This window comes from Larimichthys crocea, chromosome X, assembly GCF_000972845.2.
Source record: "Larimichthys crocea isolate SSNF chromosome X, L_crocea_2.0, whole genome shotgun sequence".
In the NCBI taxonomy this organism is placed as follows: domain Eukaryota; kingdom Metazoa; phylum Chordata; class Actinopteri; family Sciaenidae; genus Larimichthys; species Larimichthys crocea.
The window spans coordinates 13,206,841-13,219,673 of record NC_040020.1 but is presented as its reverse complement, the minus strand read 5'-3'; the positions used below and the strand labels follow the sequence as shown (position 1 = coordinate 13,219,673).

At 44.1% G+C, this 12,833-nt stretch overlaps 1 protein-coding gene across 1 annotated transcript in view; it reads right to left on the bottom strand.

Annotated features, from left to right (window-relative positions):
• Window positions 1-10,607, bottom strand: part of bcl11ab (BCL11 transcription factor A b) — a 36,773-nt gene extending 26,166 nt beyond the window's left edge. The window contains exons 1-2 of the mRNA XM_010734188.3: window positions 10,170-10,607; window positions 7,091-7,483 (exon numbers count right to left, since the gene is read on the bottom strand). Of these exons, the coding sequence (XP_010732490.3) occupies window positions 7,091-7,483; window positions 10,170-10,224 (448 nt within the window). The 5' untranslated portion in view covers window positions 10,225-10,607. The remainder of the gene's footprint in view (window positions 1-7,090; window positions 7,484-10,169) is intronic.
• Window positions 10,608-12,833: the final 2,226 nt, after the last annotated feature.

Sequence of the window (12,833 nt, the reverse complement as noted above, 5' to 3'; positions counted from 1 at the left end):
GCTCACTCTTGGCAGGAGAAAGAGACTAGCACTCAAACGCATTTTCTTTCTCTCCTCCTCCTTTTTACTCCCTTTCTTTCTGCTTGTCCTGATGTCTCTCTTCGGCACACAGCGGCCCCAAAAGCCCAGCAGCTGCTGTCCTCTCCTGCCTGTTGGAGAGGGGGACCGGCCTGCCGGTTTTAGAGCGCTAAATTATCCATTAGATGTTATCAAGTTGTAGAAGGGCGATGCCATTCTGCTAGGAGCCATCAATCTTTCATAAGTCCCAGGCACGGCGTGCATTGGGATGCACTACCAGAACCACCCCACCGCTCCCAGCACACCACCCACTTCATCCACCTCACCGGATAGCATGCAAAACTTGGACATGTACACACAGTCAGGCGGACATCCACGCACACAGTCAACAAATACACATGCTGACATAAGAGCAGCCAGGTACACGCTCTTGCACTCAAGCTCTGCAGAAACAGGCTGTTGTTTAGGGAACATACAGTTCTACATTTCTTCCTTCATCCCCCTCTAGCTCACCCCACTATCCTCCCTAAACAAAATTTTCAAAATGTACGTGGCCTAGACCGTGTTTCACCCCTCACACCACCTTCCCTTACACACTCTCTCCCTTTTCTCTCCTCCACATCTCTCCCTCCCTCCTTCTTCTTCTTGCCGTGGCCTGGCAGGCAAGCAGGGCAGACATGTTCAGAATGCGCTCCAGTAATGGGCTAATCAAAAATGCAAAACAATTGGCAATTACCGCGCGGGGCCCTAATGGTCATTAGAATTTACAACAAGGTAATGAACTGAGAGTCAGCTCAGTCCATGCATATTCATAAAGCAATCAGGCCTTTGAAGATTAAAGAAGCGCTTCAAATTTAAATGAGGGCGCCAGCATGTTATCAGTGAGATTCAGCCTGCAAAAGTAAAGGGTGCCTGGGACAGGAGTGTGCATTTATGAGCGTGTGTGTATGTGGGTGTCTGTGTGCGATGAGGGTTGGGGGTCAGTTTGGTGTTGGGGGAAGGAGTGGAGGTGTAAGTATGTGTGTGTGCATGCATCCTTGCATAAATGATGACGGTGAGTGTCGTTCAATTGCAGTGCCAACTCGTGCCTGCCTGCTTTTGTGCACGGCAAACGGCGGTACACCAATCCCACCATATAGCCTAAAGTGATTCTAATAACCAAATTAAGAGTCTCTTAAAAATGAATGAGGCCCCTATCATCTGATCACGGTTTAAAAGACGAGGGATTTGAATCTAAGATCAAATGTACCGTTAACTTGAGCGATTAGGAGGGAATGAGCTTTTGAACAGAAAACCCTCCGAGGAATACAGCAATCTATTAGTATACATTCATGAAAAAGTGCAGCGGCAGACGCGGTTTGCATGTACATGTGCATGCTAAAGCACTCTTTCTCACACATGCACACACAGACAGAGGACTGTGACTTTTCACAAGTGCAACGTCAGACAGAGAGGGGCCCTCTCTGTCCTGTATCTCTCCGGTCGAGATAAGGCTGGCGAGACACCGCTTCAGACGACCACCCACCCATATACAAAAGGTACAAACAGACTCGCACACACCCATTGACACACTCATACTGACAGACCAAGCCCAGGGCTGGGACCTGCAGTGGGACAGATAGCGAGAAGGAAGACAGATAGTGACCAGAATCAGTGGGTTCAGACTAACATGACATCTTCGTCATTGTGTCTCTCCCATGGCCTCAGCATTATCACTATGGGTGTGAGAAAGACAAAGCAATAGTCCTTCAGCACCACAGCTTTAAACACTACAGTCACAATAGGAACAGCCGAGGTTGAGCTGACATAGTGAATAGTTATAAAGGATGTGATAATGCGATACACACTCAAAATACTAAAAATCTGGATCACTTTCAGTCAGTGACCTAAATGAAGGCTTAAAGCAAAAAAAGGTTTATCTTTTAGAAAAAAAAAGAAAGAAAATTACCTTGTTAAAACCTCTGTTCTCATTCTCACCCCAAACTAACCTGCCTACTTCCTAAAATACCACTCCAGTCCTTTTTGCACTCATCCGCCACTTCCTGAGCTACAGCTGTATCAAAGACACTTTTTCTTCTCTGTTTCTGTTCTGTCTAAAAATAAAGTCATTAACCTGCAGGTGGTGAAGCCGGCGGCTGGCGTGACAGGCCCTGACGCTGTCAGATGACCCCTGACCCTGTGATGTGACTGCCTGCCACGCTATTGACAGGACAGAGGCAGGACACGCTTATTTCTGAGGATACTTCTTCATCCTGCGTGACGCGGCTGTGGACAAACAAGGTTGTTTCTGTCGTATAGCTTCGTTTGACAGTAGGTAGAGGGGATTAGAAAGAGGCAGCAACTGTGTGTGTGTGTGTGTGTGTGTGTGTGTGTGTGTGTGTGTTTCTTTTCTGGCTTGCTCTGCAGCCAAATCTGTGAGAGTGAGAATGAGCTCTAGAGTGGATGTTGGAAGCCTTTAAGAGGTGCAGACACGCTAATGTAGCCAAAACTTAGAGTTTCCAGTCCCTCGAGACAAACTACTGGAGCGACGCGTGGTGAGAGAGTATGAGTGAGAGACGGAGTAAAAGAGATAGAGAGACACAGAGAAAAAGAAAGGAGAGGGAAAACAGAGGGGAGGGGGCTCAAATAAGTATCATATGTTTCTGACAGATCTTGTCAACTCACAACACATCACAGGGCCTCTTCCACAGCACATTTATTACAGACAAAACACAGGTTCACAGGAGGGGGTTTACACTGCACATGTGTGTGTGTGTGTGCATCTGTAAATCAGGGCGGGGGACGCATTGTTGTGTTCATAAAACAGGTGTGTGTCTATGTACATTTGTGGGTGGGTGCATGTATTTGTGCGAACCTCTTTTTATGTGTACGTGTGCATGTGTGTGTGTCCTTGTGTGTACGCATACTTGAGCTAGCCTCCACCTGAATGGCCTGAGGCAGTGGTACCGAGGTTGTTAGAAGACAAACAGAGACACAGGAAGCTCAAGCCAGGAGCCCTGAGGACAGCACACACACACACACACACACATACCTACCCTTAAGTACACACACACACTCCCACTGTCAGTCACACACATAGCATCCACCTCAACATAAGTCCTGCTTCCTAAACCCGCAAAAATGTGCTTTAACACATAGATACACCTCCTCTGCCTCACTCCTTTACACACACACACACACACACATACAAACACACAAATATTTAGGGCCCAGCCCGTCCCCCAGGCCCAGCGCTCTGTGCCAAGTCTGGCCTGGCATGGTCCACAGAGGGGTGTCCTCAGGCAAAGCTTGCCAAGTCAAAGACCCTTTCATGTTCAGCCTGCACGCCCAGAGTAGTAAAGCTTTAACAAACAGCCCAACACACACACACACACACCTAAACACACGAAAAGCTATAAACAGTTTAAGTGGTCAAAACCACACTCATACACACATGTGTGCACACATGTGCATGTACATTAGTTTGACACCGCATCTACATTCAAGACGTAAACATCCACTAGACTTCAGCGCCACTAACACTCAGTCCAACAACAAAGCCTGACGAATCTCCGTCGACAACATTTGTGGGTGTTTAGAGCTTGGCTTCGGAATACAAAAAAAAGTCCTGGATGAAGAATTCCTCCTTAAAACCATTTCTGTTCACCTTCATTAAGACTTAGTGGAGCCCCCATCCAAAAATAGAACCGGTTTTATCAAAACCCAGAGCAACTGTAGGATCACATTAGAGTCAGTTTTTACAGACAATGGAGTGCTTATGGTAAAAATATTAGCTGGTGTCCAATAATTACAATAGCATGCATCTGTGCCTTTTCAGTATCAATTAAAGTGATCACCGAAAACAAAGGCACAACACCACATGTGCACTTACAAAGCGACCCATATGCACACACTAGCCACAGGAAAAAGATATCACTACCAAGGAGCCTCTCGCCCCCACCGCTCACACACACACACACACACACACACACACACACACACACACACACAAACACACACACACTCCATGCACTGCCCAGCCCCCAAGTTCAGATACCCAGTGTGTATACGTGTGCGCTTATGAGTGGGGCGGGGGGGCTGGTGGTTTGGAGAAAGGTGGCACAGTGCCAATACAGAGCCTGCTAAATACCTTTGTCTCCACAACACACAGGGACAAACAGGACAGGCAAGCTGCTGCGGGAAGACATGCTACAACCACAGAGAGGTGTTACAAGAAATATGGCTCCGTTGTTAGAATGTTTTCCTCCTTGTGAAGAAAAAAGGGGGAAAGGTGGCTGCCATAATTAACTCAGTATCGATTCAGAGTCCAGGTTACAATAGAGGCAGTGCACTGGAAAGAGGCAGAAGTGTGAGATGGTGGTCGATTTGAGCGGCTACAATGGCCTCATTAACACACATGGCTACACCGGTGAGAATGCAAGAGGAGCTAATGCTGGGATGGATAAATACAGGACACAGTAATGTAGCAATACAAGCACAAGAATGTGGTACCACACTCATAAAATGTAGTGAGGAGAAACGATTTGTAAAAATACTAATTATGGTATGTAGGACATGATAAAGCCTACATACAGCAGTGCGGCTGTGTGTCCTAAATCATAACAATGAAAAGCATCTTGCTCCAATTACTCAAAGTAGGAAGACCAAACAATCATTTATTGCACTGATAACAACCACATTTAGACCCACGGAACAATGAATGCAAACGTGAATAAAAACTATGAATTTACTTCACCAGTATGCAAGTTTAATAGTGATTATTTACTGCGGAATAAATCCAGTCACATAGTTTGTGTGAGAAACCGTCATCTGCTCTTTTTCTGGGCCATCCATAATCTAGAGACAAGCTCCGGTGTCCCTATGCATATCTTAAATTGTTTATCATGCAAATGATGGCACGCAGGCTGCTCTGCCCTCTTCTAACAGCCCAGAGCTCCAGACTGCAGACCCTAGCCCCAGCTGCAGCCATGAGACTCCCAGACGGCCTCAGCTGTCCCAAAGACGGAGACCGAGAGGCACAGCCTCATCTCCAGCTCTGGGTGTATTACAGACAACTGGCCCCCCCCCCCGACGCCCATCCACCCCCCACCACCTCCAAGTTCAGCCATCCAGGGTGTCAGGCTCCTTCAGTCCAGCAGCTTCTTTCCTAAACCTAGCCCAAGCCGCCATCTGTATAAGCTGCTGTCTATACAGAAATCCATATGCGTCAAATGACATTTCAAGAGGAGAGTGGGGAGCGGAGGGGTCACATTCATTTGAAGCCGGGGTGGCAGAGATACAGTGTATAGGGACAGTATGTATTGAGATGCCTCATCTCAGTGTCAGCCTCTAACTGAGCAGGGCGAGAGAACATGGCAGCTAGCATATGGGATACGGGGTGGCGCGCTGGCACTGCCAGTCTGGATCCATCAATCTTGGACACACAAAACAGAGATGGGTGGGGGGGGGGGGGGGGTGGGGAGAGAGGGGCTGGCTTTTATGCACACGTGACTGATGTGTGTGTGTGTGTGTTTTTTCTTTCCTGCACACTGGCCGCATCTACTGTTTTACCTCAAATCTGTGGCAGGTTTATCCTTTTCTTTATCTGTAATCTTGACCTCACACACTCGTGTTTCTTTCTCTCGGAAATGTTATAACAGGGTTATAACGCAATCAGATGACGTGCCACTACAGGACACGACCCCCGTCCACATACATCCAAATTAATCTCTTCATTACAAAACAGAGAAAAGCCCGACTGTTACACAATGCCAAGAGACATAAGGCCGATAAATAAAGCTCCGCTCACAGTGCTAGTGACCTTATGATATCATGTGAACTCCACTGCATGACGATCTAAATGAGCAAAGAAAAGCACGTTCGAACAGCTGACAAGGCCAAGAGGCATGTTGGATGCGCCTGAGGACGCGTGTGCGTGTGCTCATACGCTGGGCAGATGTTTAACAAACTGCACACTAATGAACAGTGGTCATTCTGTGTGACAGTGGATAGGCGAGCTAACAACAGATAACAGTGGTCTCTTCACAATGCCATCTGCAAAGCTGTAGCACGGACTAATACAGTACAGTGGTGAACATTATTGAGTCTATTGACTCTCTGCACATTTAGCGTGAACCGGCTCCAAATTAAATCACAACTGCCCCGACAATCAGCCCAATCTGGCACGCAATATCGGATCTGTTAAAGGAAATTAATAAACATTAAAATAGGCTGGTAAAAATCAAACCCCGCTCTGTAAAACTAGTCATAAGGGACCCACGCTTGTTTGCACAGCGACTCATGTTTTCACTACAGCCTCATTTAGCCCCGGTGGACAAACAACAACCCTGCTGCCTTAAGAAGTCCTTAATTACTCAAATCAAGGAAAACACTGACAATTAGTGGCTGTAGGGTTCCTCAAATAAACGCGTCTTCCTTGACAGTTCGGCATAATTACATTCTTTTCTATCTCTTTTTAATTTTAGCATCAGAGTGAGTCTTCGCAGGCGCATATTTGAGGGAAGGAGAGATATGGCGGTGTAATAAGCCAGGGAGGGATAGAGATACATCTCTCACCACCACATGAGAGAGAATGTGGAGGCCACAGGATTTGAGCACATCTGTGATGCAGCAACAAACCAAAAGAAATCCATCTTTTTTTCCCTCTCTCTCCCTCTCTCTCTCTCTCTCTCTCTTTCATAATGAGTTTCTTTGTCTGCCTCCGTGTGTGTCTTCTTCACTATCTGCAAATGTTTCCCTTTCTCACAATCATTTTCAGGACTGCTGGTCTTCATGTGGGTTCATGGCTCAGCTGAGGGAGATTCACAGCTCCTAAATGCAGCGGCAGATATTTCACACTCTGGTTATGCAGATTGGATACATCCATACTACTAGAAGTAAAAGCAAAAGGAAATCTGAGGAAGCATTTGCTCCCTATTTAAATAAACTCTCTGCGAACCTTGCAAAGCGTGACCCCACTGCACACCTTTAAACCTTAAACACTCACTTCAACCACACACATCCCATCTTTTTTTTTTCTTGCTCATTTGCTTACTCTTGCGAGGAAACCATTTTAAGCTCCCACTGTGTTTACCTGTGATATTCTCCTGCTTAGGGATTATTCCTTGCAAGGGTGCAGATAAACAATCCTCATCCTGCGGCGACACCTGAACAGCCACCTCCACGGGGTGATACACCCTCCGCGGGTGCTGATGGTGGGTCCGCGAGTGCGAGGAGGATGTGGAGAGGGGTGAGGCAAGCGGGGAGGATGGTGGCCTGTCCACAGGTTTGTCCGTACAGAGGCTCCCGTGGCACTGCCTCCGTTTGTGTTCAATGAACAGCAGGATGTCAGCCAGGGGGAAGCGGGAGTGGCACTGGCCGCAGGTCAGCAGGTCTGGGTCCCCTTTTAGGGGCTCACCCTGAGCCACTCCCAGCCTGGGGGAGTCCTGAGAGTCTTCTTCTGGTAAAACACCCGACAGCGGCTCGGCTATATGGGGGAGACAAGAGAAAAAGGATTGTGAGATATAGTTCAGTGACAGGTAGTGATTCTGTAGAGCTTGTAAACAAATGTGCCAGCAGAGGCAATGGAAAGGCACGTTACTGAGTCTGACACTGCCACAATGTATGCAGACATGTACAGGAATAAGGTCAGGTTGTAAAATGTGTATAAAAAGATTTTTAGAAAAGAAAGAAAGAGAGAAAGAACGAGCACACAGACTACTTCGATAAGGACTGACACGTTCAGCTTGCAGGCAGCAGCCAAACGATTAAGTTGCTTGACCCTCTTTATTGTGCTGCCAATCTCGCTTTTTTAATGAACCTAACACCTCTGAGAATCAAAAAATAGATTCTAATTTGAGTTCAAGATGATTGGACCCCATTTCGTTAAAAGTGCTGGGATCTCGTGAACCAAGGTTAGACATTGAGGGGTTGGATGTGGAGTAGGTCCCTGAAGTACCGACAGAGAGGGAGCGAGAAGAGAGGGAGAGAGAGCATTTTAAAAGAAGTAATCTAGCCACACGGTAAACGACATTGGGCGCCCCGACTGGGATGTTGAGATAAGATGTGATGAATTCTTGCCGCCGGTTCAACCTTTAATTCCGTGTCGGGTCAGACGAGAAGGTGGTGAGGGACTATGCAAGATAGGCACTGTTACCTGTATGTTCAACCGCATTAAAGATGAGGGAATTTGCCCCTATTTTGCTGGAGCTTATCTTAACCAGCTTATGCCACGGACATAGGCGAGGTGTGTGAGGTTGGGTTAGGTGGAAAGATTTTCTTCAAACCAAATAATCTCATTTTGATGGGACGCAAGAGTGATGTGAATAACTTTGAAAACTAAAATATAATCCTTTTTTTTTCAGACATCTGACTGCGTCAGAATTTAAAGTAGTTTAGGTCAGTGTTTCCCACTGGGCTACAGGAGCAGATCTGTTTCACTTTCATTGGAATCATTAGGCCTCTTCCTTTACTATTTTGGACTCTCTGTTAAATCAGAGGATCAATAACTACATTTCAACTCACTTACTGAAAAATGGCAGGAGGGGATTTAAAAGAAAAAAAAATGTATCCGTATAAATATGTAATTAAGTGTCCTTTTGCTACATGACAGCTCACATTGGCTACAAAACAAAAACAATCAAAGTGTGCAGCATTTTGTTGCTCGAATTAATTGAATACATAAAAACATAATTATTATGTCAAACTAGATACAACTGAAGTCAAGGGATCTGGGTCAGAGACAAAAGTAAAAATGATAAATGCTAAATAAATAAAACTTCTGCCAAGTTTTTAAAAATATGTTTTTGTGTAAATTGCTCCAAACAGACTCTGAGCTGCTTGTCTTTAAAATATATTTTATCTGCTTTCTCACTGAACACTTCACTTTCTTTTACCTCCTTTAGAAACCACATGAGCTTTGGAATAAAGATGAAATATAAAATCACTTATTTCTGTTGAAACGATCCTCTGCGTGCGCTTGGTCAAGCAGCACAGGGATAAAGTGGATCAAGTTCAAGTTCATAAGTGGCCTACAGGACTACAATCATATTGCGCCCCCCACTGACAAACCTTTTGACAATTATCCGACAAATGAAGGCATACGTGTTGCGAGAGCGTAATTGGTTTCAGCCCAAATGGGAACAGCATGCAGAGACACATTTACGACAAAAATAATTAAGGACAAAGGAAACAGATGAGCTCCTAATCTCCACTTAAAACTTAAATTATAACAATCTTGTATATTTGGAGACGTCTCCGCATTCACTGACGCACGTGAAGGTGTTCAAATAAAGCAGTTCCTTCTGTGAGCAGAGCGATTGTGGGAAATAATTCCTCTGCAAACATAAATGTATCTCTACAGAGCGGAAATCATATTGTGCAATCTCAATCAATGCCCTGCAATTTTATCACAGACGCGCGTAAAACGACTTTCCTGGTTTCCTCTCTCTTATAGTTGTAAAACAGGGTACGCGCACGGAGTTTCCTGTGGATTTATGTATCACGCACACATACAGCATATATCTGTGGATAACAGGTAACCTGGAGCGCGTTGTAAACACTGTGTTTGAACAGCAGCTGAGAGGAATTTGTGGCACAGAAACTATATTCCTTCTAACGCACACGAGGTCTCTGCGCTGTGGGAAAGTGGGCATGTAAACACCACTTCCCCGTGTCCAAAGCAGCTCAACCCCATGTAAACTTTAACTACAAAAAGAAGAGTGCGGGGTGTTGTTGTGAAACAGTTTTACACGCTACACCTGAAAACTTATCAGCGGAGGGCAGCAGCGGCAGCAGCAGCGGTAGTCCGCTTGGGCTGCCGTCATTTATCCAAAGGTCTCTGGCCATAAAGCCCATGCATGCCCTTTAATGGCGAAAGAAACCTTGAAGGCAGCGTTATACAACACGTTAACCAACACAAGTTGACCCTCTCTGTCACCCTGTTTCAAAACTTCCAGCAGATGATCTCACGATCAGTCTAAAATAACCTGGAGTCTTGGATATGTTTGCGTTTTGTCATTTCACGCAGGACAGCGGCGGCTCCGTCCGTGGTCGTATCACTACCTATCAACATTCCCCAAGGAAGTTGCCCCACACGACAAGAAACAAGAGGTGGCTGGTTGAAAGACAAGGGCAGCTAAATTAAGTCAAAAATGCGATTTATCTCCACTTACGCGAAAACTCCCGTTTGCTCAAGTGCTGGGGTTTGCCTTGCTTGCGGCGAGACATGTTGGTTCAGTGGCGGCTTTTCAGCTGAGTTCACATTGGGAAATCCGTTCCTACAAGGTAGACTCCAAATGAAATATCTTCATTGATGCGTCTGACATCCAAATAGGAAAAGAAAAAAAACAAAACAAAACAAAAAATGAACTGCAGATCATACAGAGAGTGAGGCGTAGCGCGCTACGGGCTGTGCGGACCTCTTCATGACTTTTTCGCAAAAGAGAGAGTGATGGGGGTACGGCGAAGCCCCCCTGAGCTGCAAGTTCAAGTGCGGACGTGACGTTCCTGCGAACTTGAACGTCAGGAGATGGACCGACTGAGACATACAAAACATGGGCAGGGCGAAGCCGGCCAGTGGGAGGGGGACAAGCCATAATAAAAACCAATGGACAGTCATTATGGACTACCTATGGAAGGGGAGGGGGCGGAGGGGGAGAGAGAGAGAGAGAGAGAGAGAGAGAGAGAGAGACCCTGAAGACACCAATGGACAGAGGGCACCGAGGGGGCCGGGCTAAGAGAGAGAGAGAGAGAGAGTTGAGTTATCCTCGGAAGTGGAGGAGCGGTCATGTAGCAGGGATGTGTTGGAGGATAAACCCTGCTCCATTAATATACATTAGAGTTCATTTTCAGACTGATTTAAATATGCAGTGATTATGTTAATGTGTTGTTTTAATTATAAATATTACTTCTTAAATTAAATGCCATTTATAGCCATGACACAAGCAGACTACCATGATTTCTACTTGTTTTGTTCAGTTAGTTTAATTTGGGGGGTTCAAAGCAAACGTGCCATGAGAGGCCAATAAGGAAGAATAAGCTTTTCCTGTTCATTATGCAGAGTGGATCTACTTATTTTGGTTCTTCCCTTATGTTAACTCACGTGGCCTTAATTCAAGAAGATCAAATTAATATTAATGTAACATTAATTGATCTGGATGTGGGCAATATAAAAGCTTACATTTCTAATCTATTATCTTTGGGTTTATAGGCTACAACATCCTTTGATTTGATATTATTAAACAGCGCGTTAAAAGGTGTTAAATCAATTATCTGTGCGTGCGTAACGCACCTGAGTCCGTGTTTAAAAAGTAGGAAGCGAAACAGATTTGTGTTCGCAGCTTATCTTAATGTCTCCATCTGACAGGCGCTGTGTCTGCTAGATAGAAACATTTCTTAACAGTGTTACATGGTGAATAGAAATAAAGGCTTAAAATTTACATTTAAAGCCATGTGAAGGTGCTGAAATATTCTGTGATATTATATAGGACATAGCTCGGATATTTAAAGGATTTACGTCCCCTGTTGAGTATGATTTTACAGTTTTATAGCCTTTACTGTACAGTAAAGTCGGATTTACAATCTCAAGCAACCAGGCAAATAATTAGACATATAAAACCAGGAGCTTAAGGAGTAAACTCACTAATTATGATAAAAATCATTTGAACATTTTTGAAATGTAGCTGCGATTCTCCCGCGTTGTTTGAATATAGTTTTCGACTGAAGCTACAAAGCACAATGTTCACGATAAACATAAAAGAAAAACATATCCAAAAGGATTAATGAGGATTAATGCATCAATGAAGTGTGGCTGCACTTTAAACGATAGGCTAATTAATTGGCGTGTAATGAAACCTCAGAGGTTTATCCAGCTAAAACAATGAATGTCAGATATGAACCTGCAGCACTGTTCTCTTTACTATCTCACCTGAGCCACATTGTTATATATCTATATATGTTATATATCATTTACATAAAAAAAACCCAAGCAAATGGATTTTTATTCTTGTTTTACATCTGTTTGGTTTCAAGTCTTAGACATATTAAATAATGTTACAACAGAGTAAGTCATATGCAGGCTATAAAAGCTTTTTCTCTAACTTAATAGCTCATAAAAACAACCAGCGGAGATAATTCACATAACTCATTTTGCATATTGGTGACCTATAACTGCTTTTTCCAAATGCTGCTGTTATAAACAGACAACTACTGATTAGTTATTATTATTATTATTATTAAAGTCTTTATAAAAGCTTTAGTGTCCTAAATGTGTTGGTGCCACGAAAGTCTCATAATTGATCATGCTCAACAGCAGTGTCGAGGTCCCCTCCTACATTAAAGCGCGGTACTTTGGCGCCACCTAGTGTTTTAATTAGAGATTGGCTCCAAACGCAAATGATGACGCAAGTGTGTACTCAATTATGATTATGCAGAGCATTAATGTGGATAATTAAAATGTTTCCTAAAGACTTCCGAACTGCATATTTTGTCCAAACTACAAATTAATTACAAAATACTAATATACTAATACTGTGACTCAAAATGACTTCTTTAAAAAAAGGGTTGAAAACAAATATCCTCAAAGCATAATATAATATATTACATATTTTATTTGACCTTATTATACTATCATAACTCATTTTTCAAGGTTACTATTATCCAGTCTATAAAATAATATTTTAAGCCTATATCACTTGTTCAGAATCGACAATCACTCATCTAACACGGGGACACTCAAGGTTTGTTGTCACTATAATATTACATAACCTCATGTGCTCTTCGTATATGAGCATATAGCGCCACCTTGAGGCCAAGACACATTAATGTTGGAGGAGCAG